At 39.3% G+C, this 19,027-nt stretch overlaps 2 protein-coding genes across 3 annotated transcripts in view; both read left to right on the plus strand.

The window, feature by feature from the left end:
- The first annotated feature begins 1,255 nt into the window (after nt 1-1,255).
- On the plus strand, nt 1,256-5,014 carry LOC110954070 (ubiquitin-conjugating enzyme E2 D4-like). The gene is made up of 7 exons (XM_022198369.2): nt 1,256-1,432; nt 2,115-2,178; nt 2,341-2,372; nt 2,598-2,675; nt 2,887-2,992; nt 3,568-3,661; nt 3,748-5,014. Exons 1-7 carry the CDS (start codon nt 1,409-1,411, stop codon nt 3,791-3,793), a joined length of 444 nt encoding a protein of 147 aa, XP_022054061.1. The 5' UTR covers nt 1,256-1,408; the 3' UTR covers nt 3,794-5,014.
- A 1,133-nt stretch (nt 5,015-6,147) lies between these two features.
- The window catches only part of LOC110954071 (protein bicaudal C homolog 1), a 66,789-nt gene continuing 53,909 nt past the window's right edge, over nt 6,148-19,027 (plus strand). For both annotated transcript variants that reach the window (XM_022198370.2, XM_051959737.1), the window contains exon 1: nt 6,148-6,673. In XM_022198370.2, coding sequence (XP_022054062.1) covers nt 6,481-6,673 — 193 coding nt within the window. In that variant the 5' untranslated portion in view covers nt 6,148-6,480. The remainder of the gene's footprint in view (nt 6,674-19,027) is intronic.

The raw sequence follows: 19,027 nt of genomic DNA on the forward strand, positions 1-19,027 counted from the left end.
TTCATTACATATAAAGATTTTCCTAATATTCTTGTTCTCCTTTGCACTAAAATGTCGGAAAAACTTAGACTTATTGTTAATTCTCGGTAATTACGCTATAAGTTTACTGGTTCGGCCCCTTTGAGATCAAATTAGGCTGTATACGGCCCCTGGACCAAAATGAGTTTGACACCCCTGCCTTAGATCTTTAGGAAGCAGTCAGCAGGAAGTGCCCTAAGTCAAAACTAAACACCATGCTGGATTTAGATAATATGCTGAACACAGAATGAAGCAACTCCCCGAGTGTCCTGAATACACCTCAACTTTAGCAGCTTCCAAATGAGAGACTCTGAACTCTTGGGCCTTTGATTGATTATATTTTCTGCAGCACTTTTATTTACTTTAGGAAATTTGCTCTCCTGTACTATTGCTGTAGTTGCTAATATACACTAACTCGCTTTACACTAACTCTTTTTAAATGAGCATTTTCTCTGGGAATTAATTTCATTCTATTTTAATACACTTCAGCATTCATTTCATGTTTCATATTGTATTTTAAGTGTAATTTATGCCATCATACAATCTTGTGTTGTCATAACTGTATTTTTTCAATGCATGGTTTTGAATGAATATTACATTGCATTCCATAGTCAGATCTGTCTAATTCAAACACCATTTATTTGTTAAAGGTCAGACATCATTCATAGTAGTGATATTAGAGCAGCATAGAACACTGCTATCTCCAATGCTCCAAATGCAATGAATAGAGGGGTCATTGACAAGCTAATGTCCAACCACTTCAGGCCAGAGCTATAGACAAAGGGTTATAGACTTGGAATGAAAGATAAACCTGTGCACTGTTATTTTTGAATTTATCCTAATAAGTAAAGTAAAAGATTAATCATACTGAAAATATGCAGAGTTTTGCAGAAGAAAATGTCACAGTTAACCACTGAACTCCATATAAAAGATCATACACAGCTGAAAACTGTTATCGAATGGCGGGTCAACTGCTCTGAAAATACCACAGACTACATTATGAAATGAAGACTGAAAATGTGTATTTAAAGGATTGTCAAAATAATATAACTTGGCTTAATGGCTTTAAATGTGGCATTGTTGTTGTTGCCTAAATTTATATCATTTTATTTTATTACATTTACTTGATTAACATTCACTAAATTCAGTCAAAGGATGAATTGTGCCTACATTTTTCGATGAGCGGTCCCTTTAAGCGGCTCGGCGGAAAACTCCATTTCCCACGATGCATCGCTCCATTCTTCGTCGTCGAACAAAACGCGGAAACAAAAGAAGTAATCAGTTTGTCAAAAACAAATATCTCCGAGTTGGCACAAAGTGAGCGCAGTTGTAGCTGACAGCTGTCAAAGTTAGTACCGTAGCGCTTCCTGACCTCTACTAAAGACTTGCCATGGCTTTGAAAAGAATACAGAAGGTAAAATATCCGTCTCTTCTTAATTTATTTGATGTACCGAACAGGTTGGAGCGATGCGGAAATGTCGATGTAACGTTAGCGAGTCAGTCATCTAATAGTAGCATGTTTGCTAACATAACTGGCAGATTGGTGATAGTATCGGTGTTTTAACGGAAAGGAAATTAATTATTTACGACAGAGACTTTACTGTCAGCTAGTTTTTAGGCCAGTGGTGATGTCTTAACACAGAATCCAGTTAGCTAAGCACTTCAACTTTTTAATAACTAGCCTTTCCTTTAGCCTTGTTTTCTGTGACGGTATGCTGGATGTTGTGTCCCTGTGGCGGTCTTAAAGAGGTTACGAACCATGTAAATACCGTTGAAAACTATGGATCTAATTCTGGGACTTTGTCGTGACAGAATTTGATAGGCTGCACTATTCTGCAAATGCCCCGGAGTGTTGTCAACAAACCTGAATTTCCACCTAAAGCTAACTTCGCTACCAGCTAAAACGGCCTAGAAAACTAGCAGTGACAAAGCACTTTAAGTTACGTTTCTGGCAGCTGTTCAATATTTTTTGATTTCCGTGTGTTTCAGCTGAAAACGGTTTACATTTTACAGAACATGTAACCGTATATTTTGCCTTTTTAATTGTGGCAATGTCTAACTCTCTCTATATATATATTGTTTGTTTATTTGTAAAGGAGTTAACTGACTTACAGAAGGACCCTCCAGCTTCATGTTCAGCTGGACCTGTAGGAGACGACCGTAAGTGTGAAAATGTCCGATGAATTGTAAAAATGTTTAATTTGCTTACATTTTAGTCTTTCAGTCTGTCAATCTCAGATGAATAATATTGTGCCTTTGCATTGCAATACAAGCCTGATTCTTCATAATGTTCTCATATAATGCTTTCTTATCTTCCTTTAGTGTTTCATTGGCAAGCTACCATCACGGGACCGGTGAGCTTTTTCTGGATTAGTTTCCTGGATTTCTTTTTAAAAAAAACCAAGCCGCTTCTAGATCTCTACACAATAGTGTTTTATGTTGACTTTACAGCCCTTTCTCTTCTGTATTGAGAGCACACACTGGCACACTCCATCCCTGTGTTATTCATTGGAACCCATGGCATTACTGAGACACAAATATTAGGCATATTTTAACAATAATGTACTCCTTTATTTCAGGCCGACAGCCCATATCATGGAGGGCTTTTCTTCCTTTCTGTCCATTTCCCCACTGACTATCCCTTTAAACCACCTAAGGTGAGATTAAGTTTGAGACTGATTAACTTAGACGTACATCATCTTGTTATAGATTCACTGTTTTCAGACATTTTATCGACCAAATGATTAATTTGTATTCTAAATAGTTGTTAGGTGCAGCTTTACTTAATGTGTGATATATATTTTTGTCCTGTGACGGAAATTCAACCACCTTCACATTGTGTTTTCTTACCAACTTTTGTTTCCAAAGGTTGCCTTTACTACGAAAATCTATCACCCAAACATAAACAGCAATGGTAGCATCTGCCTGGACATCTTGAGGTCACAGTGGTCACCTGCACTTACAGTATCAAAAGGTAAATAACATCTGCATTTTACCTGTTCATTACAGAATAGTACACTACAGCAGCACTGTTTAGGATCTAGAAGATCACAAGGATTTTTTCAATGCAATTTGGAACAACTAAAAGTAAATTAGGATGTTGCTGCAAACCATAATATGGAAGGGATTTATAAATATGGCTACATTGTGTTATATCAGACATAGTGAGGGCCTTTTGGTAAAGCAATCCCCCAGCCTGTCACCAAACCTAGATTCTTCCAAGTCACTGATTTCCAGCCTCTAGGGACACAGGTAATAGGATTTTCAGGGTTGATTATCCAAAAAAATGAGCCTCTGCACCCTGTGTACTTTCATCACCAAATTGTGAAATTGCGTGTTTTGTATTGTATAATTGGAGGAGCAAACAAGGATGGGAGGTGTTGTGGTGTTGTTTGAATATCCGTGATGAAAGCAGTGGCTGTAAATACACGTCTTGTAAGGACCTAAACTAACAGGATTTTCATTAAAAGGTCGCTCGTTTGTATTAAGTGGATAAATTTGTCCAATTAGAAGCCTATTTGCGTATTGATACTTGTTTTTTGTTCCCAGTTTTGCTATCCATATGCTCCTTGATATGTGACCCAAATCCAGATGATCCGCTAGTCCCCGACATTGCACACATCTACAAAACAGACAGAAAAAGGTGAGTACAAAAGGTGAAGATTTTGACATGTATATAAAACAAAAATGAGTCTTTTTAACCAGACTTTCTTTTTTTCTTTTCCTTAGGTACGACAAAGTAGCCAGAGAATGGACCCAGCGACATGCAATGTGAAAGACTAGCGTTTGAGCAACAACGATGCATCCCTGAACATCTCGAACATGACAGTACTGTTCAACTGCTTTATCCACACTGGTTGAGGTGTTTGATACGCTTGAAGCACTTTCTCTACTCAGACTTTACTTGACTTACCTGTTTTTACTATTTGTTTTATTTTCCCCTTAAATTGGCATTATTATTATCATTATTATTATTAGATGCGGTGGGCTGGAATGATTGTATTTTTCTTTTAAGAGATTTCTATTGTACAAGCCTATACTGAATTTATTTTTCATTATTTTGCATTAAAAGCATTAAGCAAAAAGTGTCTTGCAGTTGTGTCTTGGCAATACCTATTTGTGAACTGAAATTACTGAATAATTGCTGGAAAATGTTCGGCTCAGTGCACACAGGAACAAAAATAAGTTTAATCCCATCATTTACTTGACCACTAGGTGGCAGCCTTTACTTTTTGCTAGTCAAGTCTTTTTTTTTTCCAAAGGCAGTTTCTCTTTCGGACAACTTAATATTCATGTTTGTGTTAGATTTAATTCAGACCCATTTGCTCAATGGTTATTCATGTGGATAGTGACTATTATAGTGTCTTGTAGTAGCAATGAAATGAAAATGAGAAGCGGTGTTCTGTAAATTGAAATGAGACCACCCATTATCTGCACCTCAGCTGCTTGCAGCACAGTCACTATATGCACAATACATGTATGCACAATTATAGAGCAGCTTTGTACAAATACAAACACATCAGCCTAATTAACATTACGCTATTTTACAACTGCTGATTTCACATCGTTTCATTTTATAAGTCACTTTACACAAAATGGTGTAATTTTAATCAAGAGCTCACATGGCACACACAATCAAATTAGATTTTAATTGCAGTTGCTTTTCAAAATAAAGCAATATCTGGTAGTACTTTCAAAGTCATTCTTGTCGCAATATATTTGATTAATTTGTCAAGGTTAGATTCAGACAAAAAAAAAATGCAATGTATGCACTGCAGACCAGTAAATAAGATTTTCCTAATGTGTTGTTTTTATTATAGTAAATACACTTTTTTTTGTTGTAAATACAGGTGATCTCTGACATGAGGCTGCAGTACATCCTACATCCCTGCAAAGTAAAATAATTGCAACTATATTGTTTACTTTTGGTGTTTTATTATGAATCACAAACTGATTTCTTGAAACACAAAAACATTAATAAAGCGGTTGCACAGTGGGTCAGTTGCCTGGACAATTGTTGCTTTGCACATTTTAAATTCTAACAATCTATAACTGGTGATTCCTGATGATTTAAATGCATAATTTTGACATTTAGGCAGCTGCTTCACCCTCAGTTTAGATGAAGGGCTCAGATGTCAAAGCTCAGCTCCATTTTCAGAAAAAAGCACTCCCTGTTTTTCTCTTAAGATTACAATTAAGTTGTCAGGTGCTCAGTAATTTCCACCTTTAATCTCAGACCTCAGTGTGATGGAAGTTTGCATTTCTAAATGAACACAAAACGGGCTGAGAAAGTCACTGGAAAGCGCTGTGGTTACTCCGCTTTGTGATGAAAGCTCTGGCTGTCAGATTAAGGTTGTCACCAGGGGTTTATTTGAGGCCTGACATGGCTGGCAAGTGAGACTCACACCTCGCATTTATTTAAATATGAAGAATAACATGAGGCTGAAAATATCACCAGCCACAGGCCTGCAAAGTGCCTGTTGTGGAGGATGAGTGAGTGAAAAACAACAGTGAAGAAATTCAAAATGCATGCAATTACCTGCAAAAACAAGTGAAGCAAACACCACGAAAATAGAATAAGTCTGAAATCAGTGTCCCTGCATGCATTACTGTGTGCTGTGACCTTTTTTCATGCCATATGGTTATTTTATTCTAGTGAAATACCTTTTTTTCTTGAATTGTAGCACATTTTGAGTCAGCTTTACTCTTAATGTAGGTTTTGTTTGGGTTGTATTGCTTCCCTTCAGGCCCTTTCAGGGTGTGTGGTGTTTCCTCTATAAACCAATAAACACATTGCCTGTTTTGGGCAAAAAATGGCATAAAGAAATTATTTTTTTCCAAAAGCGTCCTTTAGTTCTTTATAGTGACTTTATTTTCATATCTTCTGGTATTGTAGTGAAATTTTGAACTCGTATAATAACTATGATTCGGTTGGATATAATTGGCTGTAGAAACACTCAACACTTGCCCATAAAGTTGCGCGTACAACATAAATTAAATCCACAAACAGGAAAGTTTGGATCCTCACAGGAACCCAGGGGGAGGTAGATGCTCGAAAAAGTTTCTGGGAGGAGTCCCGTTTTTTTCCCCCTCTTTCTTTCTTTTCTTTTTTTTTCCCCTGCAGGATGACACGTGAAACTTTCCCGAGGAGTTGGTTGGTATGTTTGCTGTGTGCTGCGCGGCGCTCCGTTAACTCGGCACACAACCGACACCGAGTGGACCAGCGCGCTGCCGCCTATTTTTAGAAGTCTGCCTTAATGGGGGGAAACGAAGCGGCTTGAAGAAAGTGCAGAGGAATGTCTCGACTGCGCTGAGATGAACTCGCCAAACACCTCGAAGTGACGGAATTTTTACAAAAACTAAGAAAAAGTTATAGAAGAACGGCGCTTTGCCTCGCTTCACCTCTTCCCCCAACTTGTGAACAAAACGCTGTGGCCACTGGAGAAGTCGCCGTGCTGCGCAATGGCTGCCCAGTGCGACACTCTGAGCGGATACTTGCAGCAGTCGGACCAGGGCTCCAACAGCGAGCGCAGCACCGATTCTCCTCTCCCGGGATCAGAGGAGGATCTGAGCGGCCCCCATCCCCTGCCAGACCCGGAGTGGACGGAGGAGAGGTTTCGGGTGGACCGCAAGAAGCTGGAAGTCATGTTATTAGGTAAAACAACACCTTTAACTAAATGATGTGTTGAAGCACTTCCGCTAATTAATCCCTTTTATCCAGCTTCATCTCATTATTTCCTTGTTTATGAAAACAGGCAGCACAGTTCACTTCAGCAGCTCCTCTCCAAATCTTTTGTTTATTTTACGCATGGAAATTGCTGCTTTTAGTGTTTAAAGTTTTCCTTGTTTGCAGGCTCTTGTGCGTGATCCAAAATGAATCAATTAAGCCAATTAAGTGGAGTTAATTAGCTCTGGGCTTCTAATTCGTGTCACCACGTTATTAATACATAGTTGACCACTGAAAGAATTTACAGGTTTTCCAGCTTTATGGGCATGAAAAGTGCTCCAAACTGAAACAGAAGGTCAAAGAAGTCAAAGACGGTTAACCATCAATGATGTGCCAGTGTTTTCTTAAAGCAGTAACATTCTCTGACCACAAGCTGTCGCTAAACAAACTCCCATGGTGCCTATTTGTTTGTAGACTAAACTGAAATTGACCTGAACATGCCGTTTGTGCTCAGTTCTCAACAAAAAAAAAAGGCTGCAGACAGCAACAACTGATGCAACAGCCTTGTAGAGCGAAAACAACTTAAAATTAATGTAAAAACAAGCTGTTCTTCAAGGATAGTTTTAATTTTGCCTATTAAAATGTCATCACTGAAACCTAACACCATATTCCTGTTACAGATAAAACAACTAATACATCTGTGGCGTTAGCTTCTCTGTCATATTTTGGCCTTTGCTGTGTGTTTTTGTATTGGCGATAAAATTGATTCAGTGTGTGATCTCCGGTCTGATGACGTGCAGGCAACGGTGAACAGTTAAAACGAGCAATGACAGGCTTGTAAAGAGAGGCCAGGCCGGTCTCTGTTGAGAACTCCCTGGACACCCTGAAAAAGGTTGAGGTCATTTATCACATATTTCAAAACACAAGAGTGTGGAATATTCGTGCATTTGGTAAGTGGGCTGGAATCTTTATCAATTCCACAGGATGGACAGTAAGTTGGACTTGAGAAGCTGCCAAACAGGACCTGGGAGGAACGTTATCAGTCGTAATTGTAATGAAAACAAGGAGGATATTACGTGTGTCGAGGAAGATAATTCTTTTTTTTTTTTTTTTTTTTTGCTGTAACTCGGTGAAAGTGGCTGGTCGGTAATGTTTAAGTGGAGCTAATCTGTGTGTTTTGGAAAGCAACCAGGCTTGAAGTATCTTCTGGCCTATACACACAGACGTATGCACACACATGGAGCTCCCCTTGAGAATGTCCTGGTTGCTGCCTCGCCGCATTCCTCAAAGCTCCATGTCATCCCCAACTCTTCCAGGAAAACAACTTAACCAGAGGCCGGCCCTAAATCCGAGTGTCCCGGACATACCATGTGCCACATCACGCAGCGTGCCTAAATACGTCTGTTTGGGCATGTCCAGCTCTGTGTATGCTAGCACATCATCTATCCAGTTCAGTTTGTCTGTTTGGTCTTTTATCTTCGCCAACATCTTGTTTCCCAATTGCTTCTTTATGACATCATGTCTGACGCTGATCGTGTTGACGTTGTGGCTGGGATGCAGAGCAGAGAGAGTTGTTATGTTGAAGTGTCGCCTGGTGTTTCTGGTCAGTTGTAGGTTCAGGTTTAAATCAGACACTATCTGAGCCGTGAAACTGCTTTAACCTTTAACCTCTGATTCCTTCGGAGGAATTCTGGAAGTCTGCTTCCATGGTGCGCACCTCTGTTATCTCTCAGCAGACATTACACAGTCCAAGCATCTGCTAGCAACTACAAAAAGCAAAAATTAGTTAGCTTCAGCTCACTAGATCAGATATTCTCATCATCTTTTCTGCTCCGTAGGTGTGACTTCAAACCCCAGTTGATGACTCTTTCATCCAGTTCGGTCAGAGCTTTCTAACATCTGGTTGTGTTTTGATTGGAAAAACTGTAGATTTTGATGTGGTACATCATGCTCTGAAGGCCAGAGTTTGGACCATAATGAAATAATTTTATGGGAACTCCAATATATTTTTACCCAGTGTTTTATTGTCTGTGACAGTGTCTTTGGCTTGTGCTTTCCTGGAAAATGAAGTGTACTTGACCCTCGGGAATGAGCCGCGGGTCAAATCGTGCTGTGATCACTTCCCAAACAACAATAGAAGCAACTTTTTCCTTGATCCAGGTAATATGTGTGCACTAGTTATGATTTGCATTGCATTTCAGTGGCAGACATTTGTTTTATAACCCGGTCACTGATAACTCTTAAAATAAGCTGCTCTGGAAAGCAACCACCTCTGTTATGGATTGTTATGATAGTGGCTAATCTTTAAGGAAACTGCTGAGAGGTTGAAGCAGAGAGAGATGAACGCATGCTTGTCTAGAATGTGGTAAATCATTCTCTATTTGCTCATTTGTGCATAAATATACTAATATATCGATATAATGTATATATTTGTAGTATAACGTCATAAATTTTGCACGTCTGAAATAGTTGCTACTTGTAAACAGTTGTTTTTTTTTTTTTTTTACCTCATACTCCAACCAATTCTCTTCACATTTTGTTCACTAATTGACTGGTTGATATGGTGAACACACCACTGTAGTTTTTACTATATTGCCAGAGAAAACTGTGCTCCTTTAAGTGTGTTTTTTGCAATATGTGTATCCAGACTTTTGAGCCATAAAGTCGATTATATTAACCGGAATTTCAATATGTTTCTGCATTAATAAACCTGGATATAATCAGAATTTACAGGTAAATCTTCATATTAGATTGGTGACAGCTGTACAGTCAGGGGGTTGCATAAATTCTGAAGAATAAAACTGACCCAGAAGCTCTTTCTGCTCATTAAAATTAAAATATGTTTGTGACTCACCAGCGTGTCTCCAAACCGAAGCAGAAATCCCAGTGTACACACTTAAACTGCTCTTTGGATCAGCCATGTTTTACTACCCCCCTGCTCTGGCACAATTTGCATCGGGAGAAAATGGAAATTATTAACTGCTCAGCAATTGCAAATTTACTGTCTCTCCCGTTGGCAGGGATGCAGGTTCCTGGCCTTAGATCAGTAAATGGAGTGTGGAGTGACAACAAAATCTCACCCTGACAGCTATCAGGGTTTACTGTTGTACTCTTGGCACCCTGGAATAGAACTCCCCAGTTAATGGCTTAGAGACCTTAACAGAGGCATGAAAGCTTGAAAGATAGTTTTGTGTGTACAGGAGACAACTTTGTGCCTCTTTTTTGCATTCATTTTGAAGTTCAGAGACTGGCGACAAGTGTGGGAAAGAAGTAACATTTTCTCCAACTCTGCTTTTCCAAACTGAGTGTCTGTAGCGTCTTTTTTCATGCATACATTACCAGAATCCTATTCTAAACTGCTGTGGCTGTAGGTTTCCTTGCTCAGACTTGCCACGATGAGAGTTTAGTGATGTTTGTCACCGAAAGGCTCCTTCAGTCTCCTGGTGGGCCAGTGTGTGCACACACATCCTAACAGCATGTTTGCTGAGTAACTGCAACAACAACCTACAATTAGGCTAAGTGAATCATTTTCTTCATTGAACTAATTTGTTTTCCTGCTCCTAAACCACAGACTATTATTGGATAGCTTTGTTTCAGAACGGAAAATCTGTAGCATATGGCAAAGAGCGACTGCGGGGTTTTCACAGGTATTTCCAGTATGTAGCAATAATGTTGTTTTATGCAGAAGATGCTAATGCTGGTTCTGAATGCTGCAATGTTTTCTCATGCAAAAGCTTCATTTGTAGGCTGCAGATTGTGACTAAGTAAGAATATATGAGGTTGGAGGCAAGGGGAAACTTTTCAGAGAAGGGAAACTGACCTCTAGTTAAGTGTGATTGTTGTATATTTCTTAATATTGTTTATAAAATGACATTTCTGGCCGTCGTACCCCCATATTGAGAGGGAGTATGTGTGAGGGCCTCATCCTCCTCTTCCTCCTGGGTGCTGAGTAAGACTCAGAGACAGGAAGTGAGTGTCTTGTGGGGAATGTGCTGCAGGCTTTCTCTTTCTCTCCTTCTCCCCCTTTATTGTTCCCTCTTGAGTATTCAAACACTGCTCTGTTGTTCCAACTTCCATCAGATCTACTGTGGAGTTTTTTGGATTTTCCAGGATCTTTAGGTGATGATAGAACACACTCCTCAATCCCTACCTTAACCAAACCCAGGTAGAAATGTTTCTGAAAACACTCGGGACTTCAGAAGCCGTAGTGTAGCACAATTTGTTGTGTATATAATCAGAAATCATTATCACCAAGGCGACCAAGTGGCTGAGTGGTTAGAGGGCAGACAGCATGTGCCCTTATGACCTTGATCTCTGTGAATCCATGCCTTAGCACTGTGTGCTGTTTCCAGAAATGTATCCAAAATAGACCATTTTTTTAAATCATTATAACCAACAAGTGATATTTAGGTACAATTTATTTTCATTTTCAGTTATTGCACTGTATGTTAGGTATCGCCCTTATATTTGACAAGTAAAAAGTGAAAGTAAAGAGAGAGAAACCTTGCTTGAGGGAAATGGACTAGCTTTGGACAAAATGCAATAAAGAGTGGAAAATAAAAGATGGGGCCAAGCACTGGAGGGGAAAATCCTTCTCTCATATCTAGATGTGAAAATCCTTTATTCCCTCAGATGAGCTAACCATCTGTTGTTTGGAGCTATTGTGATCTTTAAAACAGATTCTATGCAAAATGTGTGTTATAGTTGGGAATGTGCTAAAGCAGCAAATGCTTTATTTACTAGTTGTGGACCACAGTAGGAGTAGTTTCCGACATCAGAATAGAATAAAAGCTCCAATTTCAACAAAGTAGAGATGCATTTGCTTCTTATAATATAATAATTGTTCAGTGTGTTTTAACTCTGAAATGCAAGATTGAATGATTCTTGATGTTCAGTAGGTCATGATTGCAGAAATGGATTTTTATCTGCATAAAGTTGGTAAAACAGGATGGGAGCTGCATGAATCTGTGACAAAGATTTATTTGAAAATAAGTTGGCTTTCAATTCAAGGAGGAGTTGGTTTAAATTCCAAAACCAGACAGGACGTCTTAAAGGTATGCAATTATTCAAAAATGCTAAAGTTGTACCATTTATCATTGAAAGAAACCAATGACAAAAAACTTAAATATTTTCAACTTTCTGACAGTCTTTGAAGTACTCACCTGTGTTGCAATGCTTCTTCTGCAAAATCATCCAAATTTAAGGTTGAACTTGGGATATTTTGTCAAAAATCACTTCATTCTATATATCTCATGCAAAGGGATTTTCAAAACTAAAGCATTTCCTCTAACCGGACTCAGTAAAACACAAAGATTCCGCGCTCCAGTGCAGCCATTAGGGGCTCAGCTGCAACTAACTATCTCATGACAAAATTCTTGTATTTTTTTGGCTGAACTGGGTTGACCTGCAGGCTGTGCTTACGCTGAGCAGATGGGAGACAAGCATGGAAACAAATTAAAAACACAAGTGGTAAAGTATCTGTTTTTTCTCCTCGTATTCGTAACACCTGTAGACGCTTGGAAAATGCTGTACGTGTTGATTCCAGGTTTTTTCGATTTGTCGTAACTGAAATAATCAAATAACTTTAAGGTTGTTTTCATTTTTGTTCTAATTTAGGCCTTGAAGCCATCTCTAACTGTACGGAGGACATTTTGGTGTTCTCTCTACTTCTAGTGATGGTTGTGCTGTTTACATAGAGGTGCAGGACTTTATATCGCACTGAAAAGTGATCCCACAGTGTGCAAAAATGTGTTGGCAACAACACTCACAAACTGCTTGGAAGATTTGCTGGTTAATAAACTATTTTTATCACTTCTCACTAGGTATAGGAAAAATCTGCAATGAACAATAGACATGTTAAATCCTGCAATGACAGTATCATTTGAAATAAATACAGCTATACATTTTTTTTTATCTTTTTGCTTTAATGGAAACACTAAGAAAGATCCTATGCATTGAATAGCCTGTCAATGGATTGTAGAAATTAAGTAAATTATTTTAAATTTGATATTATTGAACAAATTTGCACATGATTACCCAAGAAATTAATCGGAACATCCATCCATACGTTGTCTATACACCGCTTAATCCCCACTAGGGTTGCAGGGCGACTGTAAGTTGAAAAGTGCTAACCAGCCAATGTACAGCCCCTAAACATAGAATGATTTCTAATAGCACATCATAACAACGACAAATTTAAGTGTAATTCCCCTTGCTCCCTTTCATATATTTTCTTCTAAAGTCAAGAAAAACCTCACGCTAAACTCGCACTAACCACCAATTGGGCACCATTTAATCTAAGGGTAGTTAATAGCTAGCTGAGGCTTCATCTGATTGGCTAAATGTTGTGATTGCATGGATCCTATATTTAGAACCATCATCTGATTGGCCCAATGTTTTCATGCTGAGTGTGGAGATTAATGTCTTTGTGTTTAGTGTGCATGTTCCAATCACGATGACGGTGAAAATACAACTTAATTGTCATCATAACTTTATTCTTTACTATCACTAAACAGTTGGAGTCGCTTCATAATATTTGATGGTGCCACAACAGAATTTAAACAGTTTCTTGCCGTTATGTAGCTCCAAACTCTGAACTCTTCATGAGATACGAAAAATAGCCTGGTTTAAGCATTGAATCTTTAAAGTTCTCTAAAGAACACAAGATGTGGAGATTAAGATGTTTACAGTATATTTATATGCAGTTTAAAGAGGACAACAATGCCATACTGCTTATGAGTGAACGTGATAGGATATAAAGTAAATTATTTTACCTGCACTGTGAAGGTGGAAGTATTTCACGTGACAAATAAAGGACACAAACTTTGCCAAAATCTCTTGAATTATGACTGTATGTTGCATTTTAATGATTAAAGCTATATAGAAAGTAAATGCATATCAGAACAGTCAGTTTTAAGTTTGAACAGCTCATTCAGCTCCTGGTTTTACTCTCTACTGAGCCTTTCCTGGTTCCCTCCTGCCACTTCTCCTGTCTCCCTCATTTCCCTTCTCTTTCTTGTAGATTTTACTGAAACATGCTGATACAATTAAACAATTCTATTCGACTTTGCTTACACATTGAATTCCTTCATCCTGGGCATGATGAAGCTTTCAGGAGCTGTAGTATAATTGAGCTTCAGTCGGCGGAAAAACCTGTAATTCATTACTCAAGAAAATATAACCAGGAGTCCTATTTCAACAGTCCAAGTGGAGCTGGAGTGCTGTGACCCATTTCTGTGCTCCTGGAACTGAAAATGGGCTGAAATGAATACCTATTTTTCTACGTCCCTCAAACCTCTTTTTCTTCAACCCTTTTCAAAGTGCAGATTTACATTCTGTCTGGTTTGCGGTTGCTATTTTAGAAATGTTTCTTGGGGGAGGCACCCCTTTTCTTATCCTGCACGCGTGCGCACACAACACGCTCACACAAGTGTAGAAACACACACACACAAACGCATGCACGCCGCCCAGCCCTTAACCACTCCCCCAAGAGCTTTCAGTGTTTATCTACGGAGAACCTTGGGTTTTGGTTTGTTGCTCTCTCAACATCCAGTACAATCTGCCTTTTCTCCACTTGCATTGATTGGAGTAAAAAAGCACTTTTATGAGCACCTTTTGGATCTAGTCCTGACCATGCCACAAAACTCTCCGCTGGAACAAAAGAGAATGGGTGGGGGATAAAAGTTTAGTCCAATGATAGGCATTTCATTTAAAAAAAAGAAACAAACTGAATTATGTTCATTTCCTTAGAGCTGTTATATATTATGCAGAAACTATTCTGATTGGACATATCAGTACAGATAACGTAGCGGTTGAGTAATAAAATGCAGTAATCGAGCCAAGACCTCCCATCACTACAATCCTGTGCAGATTCCTCCTGTCGGCCCCGGAGTTGAAATGCTGACGAATATGAATGTTGGTACACTCAACAAAAATACAAACGCAACACTTTTGTTTTTGCTCCCATTTTTTATGAGATGAACTCAAAGATCTAAAACTTTTTCCACATGCACAATATCACCATTTCTCTCAAATATTGTTCACAAATCTGTCTAAATCTGTGATAGTGAGCACTTCTCCTTTGCTGACATAATCCATCCCACCTCACAGGTGTGCCATATCAAGATGCTGATTAGACACCATGATTAGTGCACAGGTGTGTCTTACACTGCCCACAATAAAAGGCCACTTTGAAATGTGCAGTTTTATCACAGCACAATGCCACAGATGTGGCAGGATTTAAGGGAGCGTGCAATTGACATGCTGACAGCAGGAATGTCAACCAGAGCTGTTGCTGGTGTATTGAATGTTCATTTCTCTACCATAAGCCGTCTCCAAAGGCATTTCAGAGAATTTGGCAGTACATTCAACCAGCCTCACAACCGCAGACCACGTGTAACCACACCAGCCCAGGACCTCCACATCCAGCATGTTCACCTCCAAGATGGTCTGAGACCAGCCACTCGGACAGCTGCTGAAACAATCGGTTTGCATAACCAAAGAATTTCTGCACAAACTGTCAGAAACCGTCTCAGGGAAGCTCATGTGCATGCTCGTCATCCTCATTGGGGTCTCCACCTGACTCCAGTTCGTCGTCGTAACCGACTTGAGTGGGCAAATGCTCACATTCGATGGCGTCTGGCACGTTGGAGAAGTGTTCTCTTCACGGATGAATCCCGGTTTACACTCTTCAGGGCAGATGGCAGACAGCATGTGTGGCGTCATGTGGGTGAGCGGTTTTCTGATGTCAATGTTGTGGATGGAGTGGCCCATGGTGGCGGTGGGGTTATGGACGAAGAACACATGTGCATTTCATTGATGGAATTTTGAATACACACAGATACCGTGACGAGATCCTGAGGCCCATTGTTGTGCCATACATCCAAGAACATCACCTCATGTTGCAGCAGGATAATGCACGGCCCCATGTTGCAAGGATCTGTACACAATTCTTGGAAGCGGAGAATGTCCCAGTTCTTGCATGGCCAGCATACTCACCGGACATGTCACCCATTTAGCATGTTTGGGTTGCTCTGGATCGGCGTATACAACAGCGTGTACCAGTTCCCGCCGATATCCAGCAACTTCGCACAGCGCCGCCCCCCCCCCCCCAAAAAAAACAAAAAAACAAAAAAAACTGCACCTTTCAGAGTGGCCTTTTATTTTGGGCAGTCTAAGGCACACCTGTGCACTAATCATGGTGTCTAATCAGCATCTTGATATGGCACACCTGTGAGGTGGGATGGATTATCTCAGCAAATGAGAAGTGCTCACTATCACAGATTTAGACAGATTTGTGAACAATATTTGAGAGAAAAGGTGATATTGTGTATGTGGAAAAAGTTTTAGATCTTTGACTTTATCTCATAAAAAATGGGAGCAAAAACAAAAGTGTTGCGTTTATATTTTTGTTGAGTGTAATTTCCTAATAGTACAGTGTAATGTGCAGTGCAGCTCTCGGGCTGTTAAGTGAGACTGCCTCCCTCTGCTCCATGGGGGATCTAACACAGTAGATACCAGGCACCAGGAATGTACAGAGTTGTGTAATCACTTGGCAGCATTCACATGAGAGAGAGGAAGGAGACGATAATCCAAACACGTTACCAACAACAGCTTGATGTCTTGTCCTGAAGTGGATGTTTCTACTAGATAGATGCGATGTGTGTAAATAAAACCACTGCTGTTAATATGACGTGATAATAGAGTTGGTGTTTATTTCCATAAAGCAGAACTGTTTTAACTTCAAGTTGATTTTTGATTATTTCTACGCAATCCGTCTTTGTGACCTTGGGGTCAGTGAGTCTAGTTTTGTTGGCAGGCTTTTATCTTCGTCTGTCGGACAGCAACATCTGGCACTTAGTGCATTTATTTGATAGCACAGTTGCTTGGCAACACTGCGGGAGTTGAGAGGAGCGCGGAGCCTTTTGGAAAACAGAGGGTGACTTCAGCTTGGTACAGAAACATGACGAGTGTTCAGTCTTTAAGTCTGTTTACCAAAGTTAGAGAAATGAAATGGTATCAATCCATCAAGTGGTGTTCTGTAAGGTTTGATGGCACCTGTGGCTGCTGGTGGTAACAGCAAAAAGGAAGTTTGAATTGATGAAAATTAAAAAAAAATATGACTTCAACCAAAATTTAATGATGTACTTTATGTATAGTCAAAGATTTATTGTTTCTGTTTATATTGCACAGCAAAAATATCATTTTTAAAGAAACCAGCTGTGGTCCCTCATCTACTTTCAGACTTGTTTCCGAGTAACCAGTCCAAATCTCACACTGTCAATAAATAGAATCGACATAACAGATTGATTATAGCAGGAAGCATATTTGTCTTCTACAAATAGTAAAAACCTTCCACTTTTCTTATAAAAGATAAAGATGTCCGTGTTGAAAGCTAAAGATGCTCCTCTCACAGTGAAAGTTCACATGAAGCAAACAGCTTGTTCTGCTATAGTTGTATAGCTCCTTAATCCTGCCTCAGAGATTAGATTCCACTGTTGCCTTGGAGAACAGCTGGACTGTTTCTCAGGTGCTCAAGTCTTATGTTTAGATGCCAACTTACAGAGGGACTGAAGTATCGGCCTGCGTCTGTTTTCATTTTGATCTCAAGCCTGTTGCTGCCAACTACCTGTCAGCTGGAAGGTGATACCCTTGTAGGAACATTTTTACTTTTGAATCGAACCGTTTAGGCTGATTGATGTGAACAGGCCCCATCAATGAAACAACCTGAGTCATTAGTATTGATTGTACTGTTAATCTTTCAAACTGATTTTTGGATTTAAATATCCGTGTGTGTGTGAGGAGTAGCAGTGAGTTAACTCATTGAGCAGATCTGCTTTATGGCAGTGTGGAAAAATCGTGAAATTTAATCAGGCTGATCGATACAGGAATTGTGGGACCGATGCTGATTTCAAAGGAGTAAAAAAATTCTGATTTCGATGTCAGCCAATATTCTTTATATATGTACATATGTTAGTTATATTGAAAGGAGGAAGTGATGCCATCATAGTTTAACTTTTCATCGATGTACTTCACAAACCATTTTAAATTGTTAATGGACACCATTTGACTCCTGCTACTGTCTTCTCAGCTGTGATGCGACTCTGCTACATGTGCTGCAGACATCGTAAACAATAGTCTGAGTCACTCTGTATGACATTATCATTTCTACTTTGCCCCAAATGCCTATTTCTGTATTATTTTCCTTTTTTTTACATTTTCACATCAGTGCTTATTGTATTATGCTGCTAATGTTACAGCTGTGACAGGCACGCATTGACTGATAATAATCAATATATTTGTTTTTAGTATTTAATAACTTGCTTCACAAAACTGAGATACTCTAAGCAAATGGATTAATCAAAATCCTTGATCCGATTTCCAGGAAATAATCTATATCATAATGAATCTCAATATAGCAATGTAAAATGACATATACAAGGTTTAGCTAAATATGCTACTAGTTCAACTTTTGAATGCGACATTTTCGCTTAATGTGATCAAAATCAGACCACAGTTTAGTTTCTAAAAATGTCTCACCCAGCAAAAAAAAACCTTTGAAGCTAATCTTAAAAGGAGATGGTATGTTGATTGCAAATAATTTCACAAGCATGTGTTCTTTCTTAAATGTCTGATCTAGGTTAAAAAAATAAGATCCTGTCCCTACCAGGCCTGAAGACTTCCTGTCATTACAATAAAGCAAAAAATACATGTGCTCATATGTTACTGAACGGATCCCCGAATCAGTTTGTTGCATTGCACGTGTATTTATGTTTTGCTATGGCTCTGTCAGGTTCTTTCATTCGCACCTTATTGAATCAGAAGAGAGCGAAAGTAAGGGAGGGAAGTTGGAAAGCTGCTGTGAAAACGTAATGTTCTGTAGAAATGTTTATACTGGTTGTTTTCCTCTCAGCCAGCAGAATTCGTAAGTCTGAGTTTCATGTTAATCTGTGCCTCTTTACTACAGCTGGCGGTGGACTGAGATGTTAGACTTTTCCTAGATTAGAGTTGTCACCTGATTTGAATTCCTATCCACTAGTTTGTTTCTGATTTTCATGCTTGCGTAGACTTTTCTGTGAATGCCCCGGCTTTCACCTTAAGTCTTCTTGTGGTTATTTTCAGTGCAGAGGATTTTGCCTAAGCAGCTCTGCCTTTTGGAGGTTTAGCCGGTGCTTTTGGTGTCTGTCTTTTTGGAATTTGAAAAAAATAAAAAAGATCCGTTCTAAAGCCTCTGACGTGAAGGACTTTGATTGATAAATCTGGCACAGCACAAACACCAGGTGCACAAACTGCCCCCTTCATTTTTTGGGGGGTTCTTGAATGACTGATATTGCATGTTTGAAA

The sequence above is a fragment of the Acanthochromis polyacanthus genome, chromosome 15, assembly GCF_021347895.1.
Source record: "Acanthochromis polyacanthus isolate Apoly-LR-REF ecotype Palm Island chromosome 15, KAUST_Apoly_ChrSc, whole genome shotgun sequence".
NCBI classification, from domain to species: Eukaryota; Metazoa; Chordata; class Actinopteri; family Pomacentridae; genus Acanthochromis; species Acanthochromis polyacanthus.

What these genes read in the sequence shown, in the direction of transcription:
- LOC110954070 (XM_022198369.2), top strand. Translation starts at nt 1,409, where the DNA reads ATGGCTTTGAAAAGAATACAGAAG. An exon ending in ATCCCTTTAAACCACCTAAG is followed by an intron (nt 2,676 to 2,886) that starts GTGAGATTAAGT and finishes TTGTTTCCAAAG; the next exon opens with GTTGCCTTTACTACGAAAAT. An exon ending in TACAAAACAGACAGAAAAAG is followed by an intron (nt 3,662 to 3,747) that starts GTGAGTACAAAA and finishes TCTTTTCCTTAG; the next exon opens with GTACGACAAAGTAGCCAGAG.